The sequence below is a fragment of the Dromiciops gliroides genome, chromosome 1 (genome assembly GCF_019393635.1).
Source record: "Dromiciops gliroides isolate mDroGli1 chromosome 1, mDroGli1.pri, whole genome shotgun sequence".
Lineage (NCBI taxonomy): Eukaryota > Metazoa > Chordata > Mammalia > Microbiotheria > Microbiotheriidae > Dromiciops > Dromiciops gliroides.
This window is the reverse complement of record NC_057861.1, coordinates 249,720,437-249,748,241: the sequence shown is the minus strand read 5'-3', so window position 1 is coordinate 249,748,241 and position 27,805 is coordinate 249,720,437. Positions and strand designations below refer to the sequence as shown.

The 27,805-nt window shown below is 37.1% G+C and overlaps 1 protein-coding gene across 1 annotated transcript in view; it reads right to left on the bottom strand.

Annotated features, from left to right (window-relative positions):
• The window catches only part of LOC122747993 (meprin A subunit beta-like), an 80,793-nt gene that overhangs the window by 40,888 nt on the left and 12,100 nt on the right, over positions 1–27,805 (bottom strand). The window contains 6 exon segments of the mRNA XM_043993743.1: positions 4,580–5,020; positions 5,581–5,796; positions 8,963–9,115; positions 11,018–11,236; positions 22,057–22,235; positions 26,013–26,130. Of these exon segments, the coding sequence (XP_043849678.1) occupies positions 4,580–5,020; positions 5,581–5,796; positions 8,963–9,115; positions 11,018–11,236; positions 22,057–22,235; positions 26,013–26,130 (1,326 nt within the window).

The window sequence follows — 27,805 nt, the reverse complement described above, 5'->3', positions numbered from 1 at the left end:
AAGGGAAAGAGAGATGATTCAGAAAGGAGTTTTGCTTAACTTCACAATTCTACCTGTGCTACTTCACAATTCTGCCTGTGCTACTTCCATCTCCCCCAAGATTTTTTAAATTGAAAAAAAAAACACAGAGCCCTGATATTCCTATGGAGTCTACTGAAGAGGAGAAAAGAGGCCATTTCCTATTTATATGCCTGTTTCTAAGCCAACTGAGGAAATTTCTGAAATATGCTCAGATGCTCAAAAGAGAGTAAACTTTTTGACTTATGTTGTTGTTCTGGCTAGAACTTTTTAAAAACTGCACCAGCAGACAGCTAGTTGGCATGGGGCAGCTAGGTGTTGTAATAGATATAGCACCAGTCTTGGATTCTGGAAGACCTGAGTTCAAATTTGATCTCAGACACTTGACATTTACTAGCTGTGTAACCCTGGGCAAGTCACTTAACCCTCATTGCCCCAACCCCCCAAAAAACCTGCACCAGCACCACCTCTATTGCTATAGCATGGAATGCTTGTGCCATTATACAATATTGGATCAGAGGCTCCTATATTTAGAACCAGAAGGGACCTTAGAGAAGGTCTTTTCCAATTCTCTTATTCTAAGAATGGGAAAACTGAGGCCCAGAGAGGAAACACAATTTACTCAGGATCACACAGGGAATGTCATTTCCATTATGCCGTGTATTCTGAACCCCCAAAATTCCCTATTGTAGATCCTTAGCACCACAAAAAATGGGTTGAGGAAAGCATAGAGGAATCAGTACTGACTCAATGCAAGAGAGTTCCATTCCCTTCTTTTTGGCTCTAAAGATTGCACATTCTGCTTGGACTTCCAGCTCACCCTGTCATCTTGACCTGAACTCAGAGTCCAGAGCTAAGTTGCAAAGGATCATGGGAGGAGTATAGGGGAGGCACTGTTTTCTGACAGAATGTGACAGCACAATATCTCCTGGTAATTGTTCAATGTAATTTGAGAAAGGATGATTTCCAAAGAATGATTTCAGAACATCATTCCCAGAAGGGCCTGAGCCATACTCACTTCACTCCTGTCTCAACTCTCTCTCCAAACTTCTCTACCTCCTCCCCAGACATCTTGTCTGTTTGGTACCCTTTGTCCTCCAAGCCCACCCCCAACCCATTCTCTAGTTCCCATTCAGTATTGTTACTCCCCACTGAAATGGAAACTCTTCATAATGAGGATTTTCTTGTTTACTTGTATATGTATCCCTAGCTCTACTCACAGTGCTTGGCACATAATAAGTCTTATGTGTTCTATCTACCTATTTATTTATCTGTCTGTCTGTCTCTCAAAGACCTTAGTCCATTGCATCCAGGGCCATCATCAGTAGTCCTGACCTATGTTGTGACCCTGAACTATAAATGACTAAGGAGGAAAGAGTGAGGCTGTTTACTTTGAACAGTCCTGCCCCACTAAAATCCTATTCACTTGCAAGTCAAGACATCACTCTCCTGATGTCATTGGTCCTCTTCAAGAATGAAGAAAAGGACCCACATGTACAAAAATAAAGATGCACATGTGCAAAAATATTTATAGCAACTCTCTTTGTGGTGGCAAATAATTGGAAATAAAGGGAATGCCCATCAATTGTGGAATAGCTAAACAAATTGTGGTATATGAATGTAATGGAATACTATTGTGCTATAAGAAACGATGAGCAGGCAGATTTCAGAAAAACTTGGAAAGACTTAAGTGGACTGATGCTGAGTGAAATGAACAGAACCAGGAGAACATTGTACACAGTAACAGGAACATTGTGTGATGATCAACTGTGATAGACTTGGCTCTTCTCAGCAGTGCAATGATCCAAGACACTTCCAAAGAACTTATGATGGAAAATGTTCTCCATATATAAAAAAAAAGAACTGGATTCTGAATGCAGATTGAACCATACTGTTTCTATTTTTTGATGCTGATTTTTTTCTTTTCTGAGGTTTTCCCCTTATTTTTTTTTCATTCTTCTTTCACAACATGACTAATACAGAAATGTGTTTAATGTGATTGTACATATATAAGCTATACTGGATTGCTTTCTGACTTGGGGAGGGGGCAGGAAAGGAAGGGAGTGAGAAAAATTTGGAACTAAAAATCTTATGAAAACAAATGTTGCAAACTATCTTGACATGTAAATGAAAATAATAAAATACTTTTATGACAAAAAAAGAATGAAGAACAAACAACAATCTATGAGTAGTAGTAGCTGCCCCACTGAGGACCCAACAGCCCAGTTCCAGTTGGGCAGTGTTGCTGTTTCCTTCCTTTCTTAATTCTTTCATTGTTTCCTTCTTTGTTTCCTTTCTTCTTTCCTTTTTCCTCTCCCTCTGTCCACATGAGAACTTACACCCTTTCATATGCGTGTCCTGTCCAAATGAATACAAATTTTGATCTCTAATACTTTTCTTTTTTCTTTTTCTTTTTTTTTGGGGGGGGGTGGTAAGGCAATGGGGTTAAGTGACTTGCCCAGGGTCACACAGCTAGTAAGTGTCAAGTGTCTGAGGCCGGATTTGAACTCAGGTACTCCTGAATCTAGAGCGGTGCTTTATCCACTGCGCCACCTAGCTGCCCCGATCTCTAATACTTTTCAAAAAATCTTGGAGTCTGGGGGCTAGATTTTTTTTTCTTCCTATTTCTTTATTCTATCGTTTCCCCCCAAACACTGGGGAAATTAACCCTTTTGTCTCATGTAATTTTAATTTGTGACTTTTTGAAATATAGCTCTGAAATACCGGGCTTTGATAAATCCCATTGGGATATAAATGGAGCCTACTTGACTATGCCTTTAAACCCAAATCATTATGGCTCTCACTGATTGGCCAATAATAGGTCCCAGCCCAAACCTCATTTGCTGATTATTTAGATTTTGATGGTTTCAGGGCAGATAAGAGGCATGGTAGATAGAGCACTGAGCCTGAAGTCCAGAGGACTTAGGTTCAAATATAATATTAAACACTAGCTCTGTGACCCTGAGCAAGTCACTTAACCCCATTTGCCTTAAACATCTGGGATCATCTCCAGTCGTCCTAATACCAGATGCCTGTGGAGGAGAAAGTGAGGCTTTGCACAGCCCTCCCTCACTTAAATCCAATTCACTGCAAGTCATGACATCATCCCGATGTCACCGTCCTCTTCTAGAACAAAGGACAAACAGGTTTTGATGGCTCAGAATGAGTGCAAATAGCAATTGTTTCTGTTCTGGCCAGAAACCTTGAGGTCTTTCCCTTCCAGATTGATTCTTTTGAGAAGGCAAACTAGGCCGTACTTTGCCTCAATTCTTTCCTGTCCTTTAATCAGTCAGTGTGTGTTGCCTCAGACAAACTGAGACCTGGTAAAGGTCTTAGCTTTAAAAGGCCAAGATCTCCCACTGCATCCAGGGTCATTGACAGTTTCCCTGACCTATGTCTTGCCACTGGATTCCAAATAATTCTAGAGGAAAGAGTGAGGCTGATGACTTCGAACAGCCCTGCCTCATGTAAATCCAACTCACTTGTAAGCCAATACATTACCCTCCTGATGTTATTGGTCCTTTCCTAGAAAGAAGAACAAACAACAAAAACAACTCTGTCTATCTATCTGTGGTGAGGAAGACTTCTGCATATTGGTTCTGTGAATTTATTTCCCTCAAAGATGACCATGTCTCTTACCTGTTCTGTCACAGAAGTCCAATCTTTTCATGATAAACTTCAAAATTCAGGTTCACAAGAATTCTTTCAGAAACACTCTTCTTTTCTCCTTACCAAGTCCCCACAGTGTACAGTAAAAATAATAAAGTCAGAAGTTCATTCCCTAAATCCTGTTCCTTTTCAGGGACTAGAAAATAAGCATGAAGTCACAGCATGGACCAATCTTTAAGAACTTTTCAATGAGGGGGCAGCTAAGTGGCTCCTGGATTCAGGAGGACCTGAGTTCAAATGCAGCCTCAGACACTTGACACGAGCTGCGTGAACCTGGGCAAGTCACTTAACCCTCACTGCCCCACAAAAACAAAAACAAACCAAAAAAACCCTTTTTCAATGAGTATTATAATTTGGTCCTCTTTTTCAATGTCATTGTTTCACTTGTTGAGCTTAAGCCATTCATTAATTCAATAACAATTTATTAAGTAGTTCTCTTCTATTCAAGAACTTAATTCTACCACTGCCATACACAACGTTGGTGTAACCAGGAAAGTTGGGTAGTACAAAGAGTAGCCAAGAAACTGACCAGGGAACAGGAATGGGACATAAGCCAAAAGTTGAGAATCAACTGGGGGGAAGGATTATCCTTTGAATTGGCCCATACTTTTCATGTGACAATCTTCTCATTCTAAGTTTCTATATTGGAACTTTTACTGCCCGCTGTTCTTGACACTCACGTCCTCACAACCACTTCAACATTCCCTCACAAGCTCCCCTTCTCCAAAGACTATGGAATCTTGTACCAGACTAATTGGTGGTCACCGTTAAATCATTGACAACTTTTGCCATTTTCATCCTTTTTTCCCTTCCTTCTCTTCCCTTCCCTCCCTCCCCAGGTTTCCATTGAAAAGATATATTGTGTCAAGAATAAAGAAAAAAAATCACAAACCACTTTTTAGAAATGGATCTGAAGTCACACTCCTCTGGTTGGACATACGCCTACGAATATCAGGGTTTTGATCCAATAGTGTCATTGTGGCTTGTTGCCACGGACATGGCCACTGTAATTGTTCATCATTAGCTCCAGAGATCAGGAAGAAATATAACCCTATCTTAACCTGATCACTTGCATCCATTGTGACTTGAAAGGCATAGCCTGAAGGAGCATAAAATGGAGGGCTAAGAAGCACTCCTTTGGAGGTGATGAATTTTGTGAAATTGTTTATCTTCCAAGTGTGATGAGGACAGCTTGTTTCTGAAAGATTGATGTCATCAATAGAGAGACCACCAGCTGATGTGCCGCTACCCCGAGTTCCTTCAAATACTACCCTGAATTTGGTGGTAACTGTTAAGGGTACATGATGGAGTTGCCAGGTTCCAATGGGTTGATCTGGAATAGAAGAGAAACATTGACTTTTTAAGGTCAATCAATTACTTAACTAGATACCAATGAATAAGAATAGTTCAGAGCTTCCAGGACTAAAAGGTCATAAGTCAATAATTTTCTAAATCATTGTTCCCGCCACTCTTTGATTTAAACATTTTATTTCTTGATATCATGTCAGATCACAAGACCTGATAGAATATTTGAGAACTTTTTAAACAATCAATGAAGTAACCCCCACACACACTTTTCTAGGGTTATAGAGCTAGGCAAGCTGACATATTCAATGACTAAGTTTTACTTCTGTGACTAAAGTCTACCCAGGTTAAATTACTTGTCCAGGGTCACATAGGAAAGACAAAATAAAAACAGAAAACTTTGGATCTGAAGAATGCTAGAGTCTCTTGCAGCTGAGAATCCTCTGTGCATTACAAACCATCAAAAGACCAAAAGCCTAGCATTATAAAGGAGGAAAGCCCCTGACAAGTTCTATGAAGGGAAGCAAAGAGCTACAGAAGTTTTCAGTCCAAAGTCAATCTTAATTCCCCAAAGCTGAAATTTCATACCTTTCACTTTGTCCACCAGATTAAGAAAGCCTTTACCATTTCCTGAAGTATACACCCTGACATAGATATTAAGCTGGTCATCTTGGTTACTGCTGTTGTAGTAATAAAATTGCAAGCACTGAACATTTCTCCTGGGAAAAAACATCCGGCTTTGCAGGATTGCGTTTTCCCCCTCGTTCACAGAGCTTCTGTTGAAGTGCATAAAGAAACCACAGCCTGGGAGAGGACAAAGAAGAGACTTGAGACTTGAAGGCCTTGGCTCCAAAGGGGAAATTTCACAGGGTGTTGTACTTAATATATGAAGCCAAGATAAGCTCTGTGAGTGTGTGTGTGCGTGCACGCGCGCGCATGCAACAATCTAAACTACTGTCAGGACTTGAAAAATCACCTCACTGAGTCAATACTAAGTGAAATATTAGTTGGCCACATACATGTAAAAACCATTATATTTTATATTTATATATATATATATTTATATTTTACAATAGCAAAACAATCTGCTTTTTCATGGTTCCAAGCCTAATCACATTTGGTAAAGGGGGAAACTGAGGCACAAGAATATTCAAAGAACCAAACACTATTATGTTGTTTCAGATGTCATTTCAAACCCTACCAAGGCAGCCAGGCAGAATGGGCAGGTTCAGGGGTGTGCTGGTAAATATTTAATAATTGGATTTCTTTGCTGGGGGGGGGGAGAATCCTGAATGCATGACAGATTTTTAAGTTTAATCTGCATGATCATTTTCTCCATCACTTTCTTAAATCTAGACATTCAACGAAACAAAACAAAAAACTCAAGCCCTGATTTGTTTGGTGATTTCTGAAGCATGAATGTTCACACTGAAAATTTGGCTCCAGGTTGGAGATCTCTCCAAATCTGCACACATGCCCTCCCACTCCTTCCACAGAAGGAAAAAAGGTGCTCTGTGGCATGTGCCCCTAAGGATACACCCATCAGGAATAGGAGAGAGGAAGAAGGGAGACCAAAAGAAGATATGGTCTCATTATACCAGTTAACAAATAGTTTCCACAACGACATATATACTAGGGTTAATTCAAGCAAGGGATTTGAATGTCTTCTCAGGAAATGTAAAGGCACCTCAGTTCTGAGGATTGTAGAAACAAAGATGGTGAAGAAAATAAGGCCCTTTGCTAGTCGGCCTTGACTGGCACTCTTCCTGAATTCTTGTGCCACACTAGCCAATCATGATGATGAAAATAACACTAGCTTACCATACTTAACATGAGCTGTGCACTGAGCTAAGAACTTTGTAGCCATCTGACTTTGTCCTCACAGCAACCCTGGGAGGTAGGTGCTATTATCATCCTTATTTTACAAATGAGGAAACCGAGGCAAACAGAGATTAAGTAACTTGCTCAGTGCCACATAGTTAATAAGCATCTGAGGCCAGACTTGAACTAAGGTCTTCCTGACTTCTGGCCACCATGCCACCTGACTGAGGACACTATAGATTTGGAGGAATAAGAAAGAGGGCACCAAAAACTTAGAGACCTAAAGCTGAAAGGTACCTCACACACCATCTAGTTCAGCCCCTTCATCTTATATGTAAGGAAAATGAGGCTCAGCTGGATTAAGAGAATTCCCCAAAAGAAAGGTAGAATTTGAATCTCAGCCCTCTGACTTCAGGTAGATATCCCCCTGTACTATGCTGCTTTCTCTCTCTCTCTCTCTCTCTCTCTCTCTCTCTCTCTCTCTCTCTCTCTCTCTCTCTCTCTCTCTCTCTCTCTTTCAGCGGGACAATGAGGGCTAAGTGACTTGCCCAGGGTCACACAGCTAGTAAGTGTCAAGTGTCTGAGGTCAGATTTGAACTCAGGTCCTCCTGAATCCAGAGCCAGTGCTTTATCCACTGTGCCACCTAGCTGCCCCCATGCTGCTTCTCTTGAGTTCCATCCACAGGTGCCCATGGAGAAAGATGGCTGTTGGAGGATGTCATCATTTATTCATTATTATTCTATGCATAGGGAAATGCTTGCCTCACTTTCCCTAATGAACAATCCAGTTTAGATGGTCCACATTTCTTGAATTGTTTCACTTTTCCAGCTCTCAATTTTCTTATTTGTAAAAACCTTCAGATTCATAAAAGTGTAAAACTTGAGGTAGAGGTTCTCAAAATTCCTTACTGTTCTAATATTCTATCACTATAATTCTAATACTCAACCTTCTAAGTAAAATTTGCCTCTGGAAGATTATGGGGCTGGTCAGAGAGAGTTATTTGCTTCTTAATTAGCTACTTATGGGCTTCTTCATTAATTTTTGTTTAGCAGCCCCTATGTTCAAAGTGAACATTGAGACATATAAAATATGGTCCCTGTCCTCTAGAAGTTCATGTTTTATGGAAAGGACAATATATTTGAAGAAAGAATAAAATATCCTAACAGATTTTCTGATTGTAAGTAATAATTCTCAGGTTCAAGGAAAAAACAAACAAACAAACAAAGCATGAATTCATATACTTACTTCAGGCTGCTTCCCTCTTCCTTAACCTTCCTATTTCCTCCATCCCCAGAGCACAAGAGCAATCTTACCTTTTATTTATCATTTCTCCCCTATTCACCTAGAGATCATTCCATGAGAAAATTAAGGGAGCTTTCAAGGCTCCTTTCCTTAGACTCCAGATAGTTTATAAAGAAATGATTATTAATGACTTTCCAGTGGAAAAAGCATTGCCTCAGCAGCCAGAGGACACGGATTCAGATCCCACTCTCCTGTGGCCTTAAGTAAATCACTTATCTGAACGATAGACCAAAGATCTAGAGCTGAAAATCCACCATTCAGAGAAAACTGAGAATTGAGGAGGTTAAAAGACATATTTGAAGTAAAATCACAGTTGTGATTCCAAGTCAAAGTGCTATTTTGCCAGAATCACTGTTCTTTCCACCTCACCACTGTCCAAACTCAGCAAGATGTGGCAATTTCAGGAGGATAAGAGAGACTTTATTCATTTTAATTTGCTACGGTAACAAGTGAAATTCCAAATCTGCTCTTAGTATAAATTTAAAACTAGATAATAAGTCAAATAAGACTGGTAGAACTTAGAAATAAGACCCTGTTCTGACTTTAGATGACATTTAGCTTCTTCCATTACAGCACCAGCCTCGTGCAGGAGATAACCTTTCTAGACAGGGTATCAAGGAGACCTGTGTTCCCATCATGCATCTGGCACTTGCTACCTGTGTGACCCTATCATGTCAATTAAATTCTCTGAACATCAATTTCCTTATCTGTAAAATGAAGAAGTTGGACTAGAAGCCCTCTGAGGCTCCTCGCAGCTCTAAATCTATAAGCCCAGAGTAGGACTAAGCTGGGAAAGGCAAATGTTAAGAAGCCTACTGAAGAAAGCAAAGAAAGGTATGTAGTTACCTTTACACTTGTCCTGGTATGATTGGTCAGTGTCAGGCCCACCTGGCACCTGTGAAACCCTCTGCCAGTCACCATTGTCTTCTGGGCTTTGAATCATGCCACAGATATCTTCCAGTTCAAAATCACACGAATCCAGAAAGGTTAGGGAAGAAGCTACAAAAGGCAAAAATCATTGAATGATTCTCTAGTCAGGAGGTAACCTATTTTTCATTCTTTGAATAACTGAGTTGAGGAAGGAAAGCATTCAAGGAAAGAAGGAGGCTAGCAATCTTAGGTAGTGAGCTGAGTGCCCTGAGGACATCTGACTAATGCCAGCTCACATAGACACAATAGAAAGGAGACCAGCAGCTTGGCAAAGGTGCCCTCCCTTGGAGATGTTAGTAAGGTTTTGATTGAATCCATGCCTCCTTCTTTTTATCTTCCTCAAATTACTGAACTGGCTGAGCAATACTCCAGCTTTTTCCATCTCTCCTCCTTAAGAATTTGAACATTTCATTGTCTTACAGGTACTGTGTGAAAACAGTTTTCAATATGTGAAATGTACCTATTCCTGGCTCTATAACAGACCTTCAGAAACCTGTCTGATAGATAAATCCTGATGCCAAATTGACATTTCCAAGGTCAAAAAAAAGGAAAAAAAAGAAAAAATATATATGTATATATATATATATATATATATATATATATATATATATATATCCATATCCCACAAAGGATCAGAAATCTTTCCAGATCAGGAAGAAGATCTATTTAGGAGAAGAAAATCATTGAGTCTTCCTTGTAACCACATAATGTTTAAGGAGGTCAGTGCAGTGGCCAGAGGATGTGACAATTAAAAATCTGAGAGACATAATGTCTGGGTAATCTAATCATTTTATTAATTAGACCAGCAAGTTATCAGTAAAATGAGCTCGACCCCGAATAGTCACAATGGTCATAGATTATATGCCCTTCAAAGAGAAGGTGTTCCTAAGGGATGTCTAATCACTTCTTACTGGTCAACTTAATTTGGATGTAGGCTATATTTAAATGAAGCACACACACACACACACACACACACACATATATACATATACACACATACACATACATATGTATATATGTATATATATATATATATATATATATATATCAGACCATCCCCCAACCTAGGGTTAATATTAATCTTCACCCCAGACCAAATTTTTATTGCCCCAACAAGAATTTAGAAGAGTCGTTCTTATCAAGATTTCTAAAAGTTTATAGCCATGGCCAGGGCCAAGAACAGTTGGCTTTATCAAGAAGGACTTTGGAATGGGGGGAAGTCGGGATTATATCTCCAAGATATTAATTACAAAAATCATTTCTCACAAGGACTAGTTTGGAAATCAGTAGTATCTACGGTCAAGGCCTGCTTCTGACACATAAGGCTTGTCTTAGTCAGTCAGTCAACTAACACTGATTGCTATAAAGTACCTCCTATATGTCAGGCACTGAGCTAAGTGCTAGGGACCCAAAGAAAGGGGGGGAAAAACCATTCCCTGATCTAAAGTCTAATGGGAATTTCTCCAGGCAAATCATTTAGCCTCTCAGTACCCCATGGCAGCACTCTAAGACTATAAATTGTAGAGTAGGCATTGAGCTACATTGGCAGGGAGAATTTTCTCACTAGGAGGGAGCCAATTAAAGCTCATTCCAATAATCATGGTCTAACAACAGCTTCGAGTTATGTCATGATTTATAATTTACACAGCTTTCCTGACAACAAATCTGTGAGGAAGCAGGTAAAAATAGTATTTCTATTACATAGGGGAGGAAACTGGGGCAAGTGATTTGCCCAAAATGACATCTAATAAATGGCACAGCTATGATTTGGTTCTTGGTTTTCTGATTCCAAACCCCAAACTTCCTCCCCAAAATACAATGTTGCAACAATGCAGATTTAATTCTAATTGTTCTTCCCTCATTTTTCATTATGATTAAACTTTTCCCAATTGCAAAAACCAAACAGACTTAAACGTTTCCCCACAGAACAGGAGGAAACAGCCAGGATTCCTTAAAGGCCAGGATACTTACAGCAGTTGTAAAGTCGACTCAATTTTTCAACATCGTGATCACTGAAATCTATTCGTTGTCCAATCACATCTTTGAAGTTAGGGTTTCTTGTTATAATTGTTGGTTCTGTGCCTCTTTGGAAGGCATTTTTGCTGTAGTGCATCACAGATGTGTAGTCATAGGGAACATTCAGGGTGTCTACTTTCACATCACTGAAACCATAGAAATTATACTCTTTGCCTAAAGTAAAAATGATATAAATGATATAAAATAAAAATATGAATATTAAATTTTAAAAGCTTATGTTTAATGTTTATGTTTAAGCTTAATGTTTATGAACCATAGGTTCCCTTACACCAAATTGAAAGCAGTTGTGAATAATATTTCCTTACATGGTTCTATTTTGTACATGTATTTGGATTCATTAGTATGAGGTGCTCCCAATGAGGAAACTCTTCCCACCAGTGCAGATCAGCAATTTATGTCTAGAGAATTACTTGAGGGAACTGAGAGGTTCAATGACTTGTCCTTGGTCATAGAGCTAGTATGTGTCTGAGGCAGATCTAGAATTCAGGTCCTTTTGCCTCCCAGACCCACACTCTATACACTGCCATGTTGCATGGTACTATATGAAATGACATTTCAAAAGTGTGTGGTATGTATTTCATATGCAATAGAACATAAAGTTATTTTGCTTGACTATAATTATTTTGTTGCCAGGGTTAAGCTTTGAGTGGAGCTTCTCAAGCACAGAGTGTCTTTTGCCTTTCTTTGTTTCCCCAGAACTTGGCACAGTGTCTGTCACATAGTGGGTGCTTAATAAATGCTTTTGACTGACTGAATGTTATGGGAGAATACCAGGAGTTGTAAAGAGGTAGTGATAGTGATGCAAAAAATAGGAAAAACAAAATAAAATTGATTAAACAATTTTAAAAATATGCAGAAAAGAGTAGAAGGAAATTCAGAAAGGGACATAGACAAGAAAGGAAATGTTATTACTACCATATTAAATGGGATGTATACTTTAAAAAGTCAAGCTCTGAGGGGCAGCTAGGTAGCTCAGTGGATAAAGCACCAGGCTTGGATTCAGGAGGACCTGAGTTCAAGCCTGGCCTCAGACACTTGACACTTATTAGCTGTGTGACCCTGGGTAAGTCACTTAACCCTCAATGCCCCACAAAAAAAAAAAAGCCAAGCTCTACATGTTAGATTCATAGCTTCGTATGCAATCCTCTTTTATGGCCCTTTAACATGAAAATTTTTATATTTATTGATGACTGTCAAGTTCATAATAAAACTGATAAAGTGTATGATATGGATAGAATATGGGAGTAAATAACTGTAATCTGTAGTGTGCTTTAAAACTACAAAGTACTTTCTATATGTTTGATCCTTGATGGCCCATGGCCTACATAACACACACTATATAACTACATAACATTTCATGAATGAGAAAACTAAAGCTGAGTGAAGAATACAGGAGACCCATTTGTGGGCACTGGCTATAAAACCTACCACTGTTCATGATCTCTTTACCCATAAGTTCCAAATTTGTGTCCATTACCTAATTTTTGTTCAAAGTTCCAAGGCATAGAGAAGTCTTAGTGGTTGCAAAGGAGGAAAGGCCCTAGTTCTGGGTAGCAGTTAAAGGGCAAAAGGGGAAAAGGGGACTAGGTCTTGGTTATAATTCAGGGCAGGGAAGAGCACTAGCACCTGTTGCTGTCACAAGGGAGCAAGGACCTTTCCTGAGTAAGGATTATAAACTTGACCAAGAGAGCAGTGAGTACCCTTCTCTATGAATCACACCACCTTGGAGATAGTGAAAATTTGTAGAGCCACAGAAGTAGCTGTAAAAACAGCAGGGCAAAAAAAGGCTAAAGATTAGAAGGGGAGCTGTAGCCCCCAGAATGAACAAAGCACAACTCTAAAATAAAAGTCAAATTCAAGTAAAATCTAGAAAAATGAGTAAAAAACAAAATAACCTTATCATAATAAGCTATTATGGTGAAAAAGAAGCTCAAGGCAGAAACTCTGAACTAGACAATGACATGAAAATATCTCAAATTTCTCAAAGAAAAATCAGATTGGTCACAAATCTGAAAAGAATCACTAGAAGAGCTGAAGAAAATATATACATATATATATATATTTTTTTAAGTGAGGCAATTGGGGTTAAGTGACTTGCCTAGGGTCACACAGTTAGTAAGTGTTAAGTGTCTGAGGCCGGATTTGAACTCAGGTACTCCTGACTCCAGGGCCGGTGCTCTATCCACTGCACCACCTAGCTGCCCCCAAGAAAAATATTTTTAAAGGAATTTTTTTAAATGACTTTTAAAACAAATAAGAGCAGGATAGAGAAAAGGCAGGGACTTCCCTGAAATTTCCCAAATTTTCCTCCAAACAACTTTAAAATAACATCTCAAAACAAATGCTGAAGCAGCAGAACACACAAAAGGATAAGATGAAACAATTTTCCAGCCTAAAATAATCTAGAAGGTCAGAAGGAGAGGCCCATCACACTGGGGTGAGAGTGCAGCTCAGTCTAGTGCATATAATACCCCAGCAAGCCAGCAGCAGGCCTTAGGAAAAACTGAATTGGCAATAGAGGCTTCTTGAGTTCTCAGCTTACAGATGGTAAGGGGATCAGTTAACTGGTCAGAAATAGATTATAGGGGTCTTTTGCTGACACTGGTTGCAGGACTCTATATTTGCCAATTCAAATATCCATGTCACAGCCCTGGATTGCAGTCCTAGGGCAAGAAGGAGTACCAACACATCAGAGCTTGAAGCTGCAGGGAAGTGGGAACCCTGGTCATAGTTCCAGGGTGGGAAAATCCTGCTTGTAATTACTCACAGACCAGAGCATGGGCCATAAGAGCAGCAACCACATCTCTCCTTAGATCATACCAACTTGGAAGAAATGAAAACTTACAACATTCCAGGACTAGTTCTGAAAACATCAGCACACAAAACCTGAAGTTTGGAACAGTGCCCCTTCAACTCCAGGAGCAAGACCCAACTTTAACATAAAGTTAAAAGTACAGAAATAAGCTTGGAAAATTAGCAAGAAAAAAAACAAGAAAAAGATCTGACCATAGAAAGTTACTATAGTGATAGGAAAGATAAAAACAGAAACTCAGAAGAAGACAAGAAATTCAAAACTATACACCCAAAGGCTCAAAGAAAAATTTAAATTGAACTTAGGACCAAAAAGAATTACTGAAAAAGCTCAAAAAGAATTTTAAAAGTCAAATAAAAGAGGTAGAAGAAAAATTGGGGGAAAATGAAAATGATACAAAAACATTAAAAAAGAATCAATAGGGCATCTAGGTGGCGTAGTGGATAAAGCACCGGCCCTGGAGTCAGGAGTACCTGAGTTCAAATCCGACCTCAGACACCTAACACTTACTAGCTGTGTGGCTCTGGGCAAGTCACTTAACCCCAATTGCCTCCCTAAAAAAAAAAAAAAAAAAAAGAATCAATAGCTTGGTTTAAAAAAAAAGACAAAAAATACTGAAGAATATAACACCTTAGAAAACAGAATAGGCCAAATGATAAAAAGGTACAAAAATCTACTGAAGAAAAGAACTCCTTAAAAAGCAGAATTAGCCTGATGGAAATACACACACACACACACACACACACACAAATTCACTGAAGAGAAGAACTCCTTAAAAAGGATTGGTGGGGCACCTAGGTGGGACAGTGGATAGAGCACCAACCCTGAAGTGAAGGGGACCTGAGTTCAAATCAGGCCACAGACACTTACTAGCTGTGTGACTCTGGATAAGTCACTTAACCCCAATTTCCTACCCCCCACTAAAAAATAATGCAAAATTTACCAAATTGAAAAAGATATGCAAATATTGTAAGAAAAGAACTCCTAAAAACTAGAATGAGGGGCAGCTAGGTGGTGCAGTGGATAGAGCACCAGCCCTGGAGTCAGGAAGACCTGAGTTCAAATCCGGCTCAGACACATAACACTTACTAGCTGTGTGACTCTGGGCAAGTCACTTAACCCCGATTGCCTCAAAAAAAGAAAGAAAGAAAGAAAGAAAGAAAGAAAGAAAGAAAGAAAAACTAGAATGAAAAAAATGGAAAAGGAGGCATTAAAGCCCACTGAAGAAAATAAATCTTTAAAAATTAAAATTGTGTAAATGGAAGTTAGTGACTCCATAAGACATCAAAAAACAATAAAACAAAATCAAAAGAAAGAAGAAATAGAAGAAAATGTGAGATATTTTACTGGAAAAACAACTATCCTGGAAAATAGATTTAGGTAAGATCATTTAAGGATTATTGGACAACCTAAAAGTCATGATATAAAAAAAGACCCCCAGTGGATAGAGCACCAGCCCTGGATTCAGGAGTACCTGAGTTCAAATGCAGCCTCAGACACTTAACACTTACTAGCTGTGTGACCATGGGCAAGTCACTTAACCCCCAATTGCCTCACTAAAAAAAAAAAGACCCCCAGACATCATCTTTCAAGAAATTCTATGTCAGAGGGCAAAAGAACTAGAATTACAACCAAGAATCACCCAGCAAAACTGAGTATAATCCTTCAGGGGAGAAAATGGAAATTCAATGAAATAGAGGACTTTTGAGCATTTTTGATTAAAAGATTATAGTTAGGGGCAGCTAGTTGGTGCAGTGGATAGAGCACTAGCCCTGGATTGAGGAGGACTTGAGTTCAAATCCAACCTCAGACACTTAATACTTACTAGCTGTGTGACCCTGGGCAAGTCACCTAACTCCAATTGCCTCACCAAAAAAAAAAAAAAAAACCAAAAAAAAAAAACCAGAAAAAGGAAATTTTTAAAAAAAGATTAGAGTTAAAGAGAAAATTTTACTTTCAAATGCAGGACTCACAAGAAGCATAGAAAGGTAAACAGGGAAGAAAAATCTCAAGGGATTCAATAAGACTAAACTATTTACATTCCTGCATGGAAAAATGATGCTTATAACTTCTAAGAACTTCCTCATTATTAGGGCAGATAGAAGGGGTATAGACAGATCAAGGACATGGGTGTGAGTTGAATATAATGAGATGACATTTAAAAACATAAAATTAAGATGTGAGAAAGAGAGATGCATTTGGAAAATGGGAAAGGAAGAAGGATAATGTGGTAAATCATCTCACAAAAAAAAGAAGTATGAAAAAGCTATTATAGTGCAGGAAAAGATGTGAGAGATGGGGGAAATGATTGAACCTTGACCTCATTGGAATTGACTCAAAGAGGAATAACATATATAGTTGGGTATGGAAATACATCTTACCCTACAGGAAAGTATTAGTGGAAAAAGAAAGAAGAAGGGGAAGTGATAGAAGGAAGGGTGGATTGAGGGAGGCTATCTTCAAAAGATGGATAGGCTGAAATGAGAGAATAGGATAAACAGGAGGGAATAGGATAGAAAGGAAAACATAGTTAGTAATCATAACTGTGAAAAATTACAGCATTTCACTGATAAATTTCTCAGTTCTCAAATATATAAAGAACTTTGTCAAATTTATAAAAATGAGAGTCATTTCCCAATTTATAAATGATCAAAAGATATGAACTGGTAGTTTTCAGATGAATTAACCAATGCTGTCTATGGACATATGAAAAAAAAAACTATTGATTAGAAAAATGCAAATTAAAACAATGAAGTTGCCATCCCACACCTATCAGATTGGTTAATATGACAGAAAGGAAAATGGCAAATGTTGGAGATTGTGGGAAAATTGAGATACCATGTACTGTTAGTGAATTTGTGAGCTGATTCAATAATTCTGGAGAACAATTTGGAACTACATCCAAAGGGCTATAAAATCATGCATACCTTTTGACCCAGCAACATGAGTACTAGGTCTCTATACTAAAGAGATTTTTTTAAAAAGGACCTATATACAAAAAATATATTTATAGTAGCTCTTTTTGTGGTGACTAAGAACTGAAAATTGTGTGGATGTCCATCAATTGAGGAATGGCTGGACAAGTTATGGTATATGGTTATAATATGACGAGCAGAATGTTTTCAGAAAAACCTGGGAAGTCTTATATGGACTCATGTAATATGAAGTGAGCAGAACCAGAACATTGTACATAGTAACAGCAATATTGTATAATGATCAATTGTAAGTGAGTTAGCTACTATGATCAAGACAATGATCCAAGACAATTCCATAGGACCTATGATGGAAAAAGTTCTCCACCTCCAGAGAGAGAACAGACAGACTCTGAATACAGATTGAAGCATACTTTTTTATTTTCTTTATTTTTCTTGTTTTCTTTATTGTCTGTGTTTTATTTTGCAACATGGCTAATATGGAAATGTGTTTTTCATTACTTCATTGTATAATTGGTCTCAAATTGCTTACTTTACCAAGGAAGGAAGGGAAGGAGGGAAAGAATTTAGAACTCAATATTTTTTTAACTCAACATTTTTTAAAAATTAATGTTAATTTTTACCTGTAATTGGGAAATATTTAATGAATTTAATAAAATATATTTTAAAAAGAATAGCCTCTCCAACAAAACTAAATACAATACTTATATTATGGGGGAAGTGGGCATTTAATAGAGAACTTCTGGGCTTTCTGGATGAAAAAAAACAGACGAATAGAAAAGTTGACATTCAAGCATAAAAGACTTGAGGAAGAGGAGGAGGAGGAGAAGCAAAAAGAGACTGACTTAAAAGAGATAATGATGGAAATTACATTTTGCTAAAAGATGCCATAGACAGTGAAATAATATAAATATTAAACATGTATGGACCAAATGGCATAGCATCTAAGCTCTTAGAGGAAAAGTTAAGAGTCATAGGAGGAAGTAAAAATATACTAATGGGAAACCTCAACTTTCCCCTCTTAGAACTAGATAAATCTAATAAAATAAATAAGAAAGAAGTTAAGGAGATGAATAGAATTTTAGAAAAGATAGATATGATGGATGTCTGAATAAAGCTGAGTGAAAATAAAAAGGAGTGTACCATTTCCTCAGCTGTTCATAGTATCTCCACAAAAGTTGACCGTGTACTAAGGCATTAAAAACCTCACAAACAAAGTCAGAAAAGCAAGTGTGTGTGTGTGTGTGTGTGTGTGTGTGTATGCACACTTTTAAGACCACAATGCAATAAAAATTGCATTGAGAAAAGGACCTTAGAAGTGTAGGTCAGAACATCACGTTCTTGACAGTAGGGTCATTTTCATTTAATAATCTAAATAATCACAGAACTATTCATTGCTCAGGGGTAGGCTGAGGCAATATAATAAAATTACAATTCTACCTAAATTAATTTACTTATTCAAAAACATGCCTTTCAAACTACCACATAATTATTTTATAGATCTAGAAAAATAACAAAATTCATCTGCAAGAACAAAAGGTCAAGAAAAATGTGAAAACAACTTAGCATTACTAGATCTTAAAGTATATTTACAAAGCAGTACTCATCAAAGCAATCTCATACTGGTTAAGAAATAGAGTACTTAATCAATGAGACTTAGTAGGTACACAATATATACAAGTAAATGACCAAAGATCCAAGTTTTGGGGCCAAAATTCACCATTTGACAAAAACTGCTTGGGAAAATGAAAAGCAGTCTAACAGAAACTAGGCACAGAACAACATCTCACTCCATGCACCCATATGAGTTCAAAATTGATACAGGATTTAGACATAAAGAGGGCTATCACAAGCAAAGTAGGGGAGAGTGGGAAAAATCAATTGTCAGACCAATGAATAAGGGAAATGAGGAAAGAATTTATGACTAAACAAGAGATAGAGAGGATTGTAGGAGGTAAAATGGACCATTGCAATTGTAAGTTAACAGATTTTAGCAAAACAAAAATAATGCAGAGAAAATTTAAATGAAATTATAAGAAACGTAAAAAAAATTAAGCAAGTTTCTTGGATAAAGGACTTATTTTTCAAATATGTAGGGAATTGAGATCATTTTATAAAAATAAGAGCCATGTTCCAATTGATGAATGATCAGAGATATGAATAACCCTTTTTTCAGAAGAAGAAATCAAAGCTATTAATACTATATTTTAAAAAATGATCTAAATCACTAATTATTAGAGAAATGCACATCAAACCAACTCTGAGGTACCACTTCATAGCTATCAGATCAACTAACATGATAGAGAAGGAAAATGATGGATTGGATGTGCAAAAATATGTATACCAATGTACTGTTAGAATTGTGAACTGGTCCAAATATTATGAAGAACAAATTAGAACAAAGTCCAAAGGGCCATAAAACCATATGCCTTTTGACCCAAAAATACTACCATTAGATCTGTATCCTAAAGAGACCAAGAAAAAGGGGAAAAAATAGCTTTATGTACAAAAATATTTATAACAGCCCTTTTGTGGTGGCAAAAGTAATGGAAATTGAGGGATGCTTATCAATTGGGGAATGACTGAAGTTGTATATGGTTGTGATGGAATACTATTGTACTATAAGAAATGAAGGATGTAGTTTAAAAAAAACCCTCAGAAGACTTATATAAACTGATACATAGTAAAGTGAGCAGAACTAGGAGATTGTTGTATACAATAACAGTTATATTATACTGATAATTAACTGTTAAAGACTCAACTGTTTTGATTAATATAATGATCCACAACTCCAAAAGACTCATGATGAAAAAATATTATCCCATCTCCAAAGAGGGAATGGATGAACTCTGAGTGGTAATTGAAGCAGATTTTTTTCACTTTATTTTACTTGATTTTTTTGCAACATGGATAAAATAGAAATGTTTTGAATGATTTCACATGCATTATGGGTGTCGTGCTGCTTGCCTTCTCAATTGATAGGGGAGAGCTGGAGGGGTAGATTTGGAATTCAAAATAAAAATATATGTTAAAAATAAAATGATAAAACAAAGAAGAGAAAAACAACTTAACATTAAAAGGGGAGAAGAATCATTTATCTTACAAGCCAGTAAGTCTCCCAAAACATTCAGTCCATTGCCATAGCTATCAAGACTTCAGAGTAACCACCATATCAAAAAGAAGCATTGAAATAAGACTTTAGTAGTGTACAAGAACATTTAAAATTACCCACATTTAGAGATAAATTAGGCTGTTCAGGATCTTAAATTCTCTCAAAAGTGCTTTGTTAATCTCCAGTTAAAATCTAATGTGAAACTTTTAATTAATTTCTTAATAACATTCTAAATATTTTTATGAGGATGTCATGGTATTCATATCTCCTGTGACATCCATATCAAGTGAGGCAAAGATTTCCTAGAAACGAGGCAGGGAGAATCCTAAGTCACTGCCTCCAGCTTGAAGTATGCCCTCACTGAGCATAATTTTTAGAGTGCTAGTCCTTGTTCCCTGTCACCTAGTAGAAGAGTTCCCCTTGCCAGCTGGCCAAGAAAGATAAGCATATTGCCACATAGCATAGTCCCATTAAATTATTTATTTAGCTAATATTTACATTGTGTATAGCATAATTATATTATATATGATATTTATACTCTAAATATAGTATGCTATAGTAAATATAATTTTAAGACATTAGCTATATATGGAAGGCATCATAGTATAATGGAAAGTGCCATAATTAGTTTCAAATTCTGGCTAGTTGTCTATGTGACATGAAACAAATCTATTAAACACTTTGAGATTCAATTTCTTCATTTCTCTATGTAGCTGTCAAAAATTTTTTTCTAAACTTCCACTATCTCAAAAATTTTCATTTTTTCCTTGTCCAATGGCTACTTTCTTGTTACCTACAAATTCCTCTATGTCTTACCATCACTTGATCCAACCATCCACTATATCTGACATCTCTCCTATATCTCTCTTTCTTCTTGTAATTAAATTCTTATAAATTCTGTTTCCACTTCCTCTCTTCTTTCTTTTTAATTCTCTGCAGTCTGGATTTTAACCTCATTATTAATTTGGGGGGGGGCAGGGCAATATGGGTTAAGTGACTTGCCCAGGGTCACACAGTTAGTAAGTGTCAAGTGTCTGAGTCCAGATTTGAACTCAGGTCCTCCTGAATCCAGGGCCAGTGTTTTATCCACTGCACCACCTAGATGCCCCCTCATTAATAAATATTAAACTAAAACTACCCCTCCAAAGTAAATTGCCAAATTGATCTTAATCACCAAATCAAATGGCTTTTTTTTCTCAATCCTCATGCTTCTTGACTTCTTCAAAGCCTTTGATGCAGTTGAGGATCTTCTCTTCTTTAATACTCTTTCTTCTCTGAGATTTCATGACACTGTTCTCTCCTTGGTTCTCCTTCTGGCTTTCTGACTACTCCTTCTTAGTCTCCATTCTTGGAATATCATGCAAATAGTGACCACCAATCCTGAGTGTTTCTCAGGGGTCTGGTGCTGGCCCTCTTCTCTTCTTCTGCTGTACTATCTAGCTTGGTGATCACAACATCAGTAATCATTTCAAAACAGATAATTCCTTTATCTACTTATCCAGCTTCCTATTATCTCAGAATCAAACATAAAATCCCTTGTTTGGCTTTTAAAGTTCTTGACAACCTGTCCCCTTCCTACCTTTACAATCTTCTTATTCTTTATTCCACACTCACCCCAGTTCCTTGATGGTCCAATGATAATGGCCTTCTTGCTGTTCCTTAAACATGACACTCCATTTCCTGACTCTGTGCATTTTCACTGGCTATCCCCCAAGCCTAAAATTCTCAGCCTCTTTTATTCAGCCTGCTAGTTTCCCTCGCTGCCTTTAAGACTCAGCTCAAATTTTACCTTCTGTAAACAAGTTTTCTCAATTGCTAATACTTTCTCTGTGAGAGTACCTTCCATCTACATTGCGTATACTTCTTATGTAAATAGTTGTTTGCATGTTATCTCATTAGATTGTGAACTCTGTGAGGACAGTTGCCATTTTTTTTTTATTTTTATTGTTAGTATTTAGTAGAAAATCAGCACTTAATAAAGTTTGTTTACCCACAGATGACTGAAAGCACACACACACACACACACACACACACACACACACACACACACACACACCCTTTTTGCCTCTAGTCCTAGACTTTCATACAAAAAGAAAAACAAGTGAGGAAATAATACCTGGCTTAATTTTGTCTCTCATTATGATAATATAGTCATCTCGATCAGAACGGGACTGTTCATGCACGAATCCCAGGGCATGGAGGAGTTCATGTTGAACTATACCTACTGTGTCACAATGGTCTCCTATGGAAATATGTTGCTTGCCAACGTGCTCATTTCCAATTGAAGAAAAGCACCTAAAAACAAGGCATAAAGTGGTAAGATAACTGACAATGTAGTCCAGTTGTGTTTCCCTGATCTCTAAGCTTCAATTCAATCATTATTTTCAAATTACTCTTCACCCCAACCTTTTGCCAGGCATAAAAGCTAACAAATAATAGAACTGATCAATTCCACCTTCAACTCTTCTCCCTGCTCCAGCTCATGCACTAATGAAGGAACTAACAAACAGTAAAGTGGGTGAAAGGAAGATGAATAGAAAAAAAGAAAAAGAAGCAATGAAGAACCCCAATAACCCCAAATCTGGATTATTTACAGCAAAATAATGGAGAGGTAAAGAAGAGAAAAAGAGGAGGCAATTCAATTAGTGAAAGAAAGTTTTCATAGAAGAATGTGATTGTGCCAGAGATGGTACCTATAGAAAATATTTCTTTATCAATATGTCTATTTCTTACTGAAGAATAGCACCAAAAAACAAGGAACAAAGAGGTAGGATGACTGATGTGGTATTGGGTGATGATTAACATTAAATTCAAAGGCTACACCACTTCTGGAGAAAATACTAAGTAGCATGATTACTTGGCATAGTTAAACAATAAACATTAGCCCTCAAATAAGAATTCACAGATGCATTAGCAACATGACCAGAAATTGGCCAGATAATTATAACCATTAAGGGGGAAAGAGCAGAGTTCCCACAAAAAAAGCCCAAGAGTGGTAGAAAATCTACAATATAGACCTGAGAAGTAAAATGCAGTGATAAGTGTGGGACTTGTACTATTGTGAATGGGTCAAGTCAAGTGCCCAGGTACTAAAATTCCAACACTCTGTCCTGAGATACCAAAGAAGACCATGAAGATTCCAGGGCTCTGACCCTTTTTAACTTTTTTGTTTTTCTTTTTAGGGCAATGAGGGTTAAGTGACTTGCGCAGGGTCACACAGCTAGTAAGTGTTAAGTGTCTGAGGCCGGATTTGAACTCAGGTCCTCCTGAATCCAGGGCCGGTGCTTTATCCACTGCGCCACCTAGCTGCCCCTGACTCTGACCCTTAAAGATAAATAAAAACATAAAACCTACTATCTGTAGTGTGTGTATTAGTATAGAAGGTGGAGGTCAGGATAGGAACCTAGGTGAAACAGACTGAGATTAATCAAGGTAGACTATTTCAACCAAAAACAGGAGATAGAATATGGTCCTGGTCCTTGCCAATTCAGGAACTAAGACAAGGAAAATAAATAAATAGAATACATAGACTACTAAAAAAGTTTTATAGGTCCATCGATATCCCCAAATCCATGCCACAAGAAGAGAGTAGCTCCATAACAACTGCAAGCAAAGATTAAAAGGAAAAATGCATTTTCTACAATGACTATATGAATGCCTAGAAGAAATGAAGATGAAAAATTCAATCAAAGACCTGGAGAAATGAACTAGAAAAATAATAAATACTCTAAAAGAGAAAATAGTTAACTATATACATAAAGACTCCCTAAAAACTAGAATATATGAAATATATCGGTGACTCCAGGAAGTAGCAAGAAGTAGTAGAGCAAAATCAAAAGATTATTAAAAATAGAAAAAAAATTAAATTTCTTATTAAAAAACTGACCTGGACAAGAGATCAAGGAGGATAAGTTTTAAAGCCTGGACACTGCACTTCAAGAAATCATGAACGAAAACTTCCCAGTTTACCCATTGACAAATAAATGATCTCAAATAGAGAATATTTAGTAAGTTCCTAGCTTAAGATCTTGTACATTATAGGCAATCAATAACTATGTTGAATAAATTGGTTAAAGTAACTCTACAAAGTAAACAAGGGTTGTGCTGTCTAGATTTTAGGAAAACACTTAATAAAATACTATCTCGAAGCAAAGACGGGTGTGAATTATATCATAATACTGTTAAACTCAGAACAGCTTGAATGGTCAAATGGAAAGAACCGACATTAATGTTCAATGTCAACTTGGAAAGAAGTCTCCAGTGAAGGGTCCTGGGGAGTGGTCCTGTGAAGTTTAATATTTTTATCAATCATTTTCTTGACTAAAAGTAAAGATGGCATGATCATGAAATTTATGAATGACAAAAAGCTGGGAGGGATAGCTAACCTACTGGATAACAATATCCAAAACCCCAAAAAAACCTTTGCAGAGCATTGGAGTTAATCTGATAAGACTAAATTTAATAGGGATAAATGTGATATTTTATATGGGAGTTAAAAAGAAATCAACTTCACAAGCAAAAATGAGGTTGGAGAGGGAAAAGCATGGTTATACAGAAGTTTCTCTAAAAAATATTGAGGATTTGAAAGAACTATAATGTCAGTATAACTTGGTAGTTTGAAATGACTAACAAAACACACACACACACACATTACATCTTGGATTGCAGCTTCTGGAGAATCCAGCCAACAAGAATGATGACATATACCGAGTTTTTCATATCAGGAAATGTCAAGCTTTAGCCTAGAGAAGAAAAGATTCATGGGGGATATGAGAGCTGTGTTCAATGATTTCAAGAGGTGTCACGTAGAAGAAATGTACTTCGAAGTGTTGAACTGGAAACAATGAGAAGATACAAAGAAGCAAATTTAAGTCTCATGCCAGGAAATTTTTTCCTAAGAATTAGTGCTGTCCAAAAGTTCAAACAGCTACCTAGTTTCATGAGATTGTGAGTTGCTCCTCATTGAAGTTCTTCAAGAAGAGGTTAAATGACTACTTGGCAAGTGTGTGACCATAGGAATTCCTTTTGGCTATGAGTTGGACTAGGAGGCTGTAGAGGTGCCTTCCAATTCTGAAATTATATCATTCTGTGATTCACTTTCTGAGTTCCTACTATGTGTCATGCACATAGTGCCTACCCAACTAACACAAGAGATACAGAGTGACAAATGAAGAAGACTTTGCCTGAAAGGAGCGAATATTCTAAGACTATGTACAAATATAAGAAATATATGCAAAGCAATGGGAGGAGGATAGAACTAACAACTGACAGAATCAGGAAACATTTCATAAGGATATGTCTAGAGCTGAAGTTTGAAGGAAGTTATGGATTTTAAGAGGCAGGTGTGAAGAGAGAAGGCATTTCAGGAATTGGGGAGAGTCTGTACAAAGACAGGGAGACAGGACATGGAATGCTATACAGGAGGAAGAGCAATCATATCAGCTTGACCAAAATACCTGGAAAGATAGACAGAAATGTAGAGAAGTGAACTATTACATACATCATCTGATGTGGCTATCAGATAGATGTTTGTGTTGGTTTTCTTTTTCATAATGGAATGTTCAATATGGTGAGGCAGTGAAATGACTGTGATGTGAAAAAAATGGATCAAGAAATAGTATTTTAGGAAGAAAAAAGGAGGAAAGTAGAGAGAGAAGAAAGAAGGAAGAGAATGGCAGGAATGATAGCAGGAAGAAAGGAAGGAAGGAAAAGAGTTAGGAATGAAATGATCAAAGGAGGAAGAGAAGAAAGGAAGGAGAGAAAGAAGAGAGGGAATGAGGGAGGGAGGAAAAGAAGGAGGGAAATACTTCTTTCCTTATTGATACTAGCTTTTGGAGCTGTAAGTATTAGACATAAGCATGTAATAATCTTCCGATCTTATTTTAATTTTTATTTTTTCAAATTAGAGTTGGTCCACTGCCTCTTCCCTGTCTCCCTGAGCTACTTTCCACACACAAGCCAAACATCTGAATCACATAAAGATCAGGACCTGAGGTTAATTGCTTTGATTTACAACATGCAAGAGGCCCTCTGTTTTCAGGAAATTCTTAGAATGTCACGCCTTTCTCTTACCCTTGTCCTTTGAACAGTGAAATATAGTCCTCTTCTCCTTCCCATGGTTTAAAGTCAATGCAGGTTTTTAAGCGGTACCGTTCAAACGCCTGCAGGATAATTCCTTTAGAATTAATTTCTGAAGGAAAAAAGGAAACAAAAACAGTGACTGTTAACCACCAATAGGATCCTAGTTTTAGAGCTGGACTTTTCCCTGCCCTGTGTTAAAACTGGTCTCTCAAAGGCCACCAGTGGTCAACCTAAAGGTTCTTTATCAGGTCTTATCTTTTAAAAAAAATCATACAAGTATTTTATTATTTTCCAGTTACATGTAGAGAGTTTTCATCATTTGTCTTTATAAGATTTCTAATTCCAAATTTTTCTCCCTCCCTCCTTTTCCTCCCCCCTTCCCCAAGACAACAAGTAATCCAATATAAGTTAGATATATACAATTGCATCAAATATATTTCTGCATTAGTCATGTTGCGAAAGAATCAGTACAAAAGGGAAAAACTTCAAAAAACAAAAACAAAGTAGAAACAGTATGGTTCAATCTATATCCAGATTCCACAGTTCTTTTTTTCTGGATGTGGAGAGCATTTTTCCATCATGAGTCCTTTGAAATTATCTTGGATCATTGTATTGTTGAAAAGAGTTAAGTTTATCACAATCGATCATCACACAATGTTGTTGATACTGTGTACAATGTTCTGGTTCTGCTCATTTCACTCAGCATCAATTCATGTCTTTCCAGGTTTTTCTGAAATCCACCGGCTTATTGTTTCTTTCAGCACAATAATATTCCATTACATTAATATACCACGACTTGTTTAGCCATTCCCCAATTGATGGGCATCCCCTCAATTTCCAATTCTTTGCCACCACAAAAAGAGCAGCTATAAATATTTTTGCACATGTGGGTCCTTTTTCTTTTTTATGATCTCTTTGAGATATAGACATAGTAGTGGAATTGCTGGGTCAAAGGGTATGCAGTTTTATAGCTCTTTGGGCATAGATCCAAATTGCTCTCCAAAAAGGTTAGATTAGTTCACAACTCCACCAACAATGCATTGGTGTTCCAATTTTTCCACAGCTTCTCCAATATTTATTATTTTCCTTTTTTGTCATATTAGCCAATCTGATAGGTGTGAGGTGGTACCTCAGAGTTGTTTTAATTTGCATTTCTCTAATCAATAGTGATTTAGAGCATTTTTTCATAATGCAATAGATAGCTTTGATTTTTTTATCTGAAAACTGCCTGTTCATATCCATTGACCATTTCTCAATTGGGGAACGACTTGTATTCTTTTTTTAAAAATAGAATTTTATTTTCCAAAATATATATAAAAACAAAATTTTAACATCAATTTTTTTAAAACTTTGTGTTCCAATTTCTCTTCCCCCCTCCATTCCCACTCCTCACCCACAAGAACTCAAGCAATTCAAAATAAGTTATACATGAGTAGTCATGGATTCTTATAAATTTGATTTAGTTCCCTATATATTTTAGAAATAAGTCCTTTTTCAGAAACATTGGCTGTAAAAATTGTTTCCCAGCTTTTTGCCTCCCTTCTAATTTTGGCTGCATTGCTTCTGTTTGTACAAAACCTTTTTAATTTAATGTAATCAAAATCATCCATTTTGCATTTCATAATACCCTCTGTCTTTTGTTTGGTTATAAATTCTTCTTCTCTCCATAGATCTGAGAGGTAGACTATCTCTCCTTTCCTAATTTACCTATGGTATCACTCTTTATGTCTAAATCATGTACTCATTTTATACAGGTCTTATCTTTGTTGGACTCCGCAGCTTCT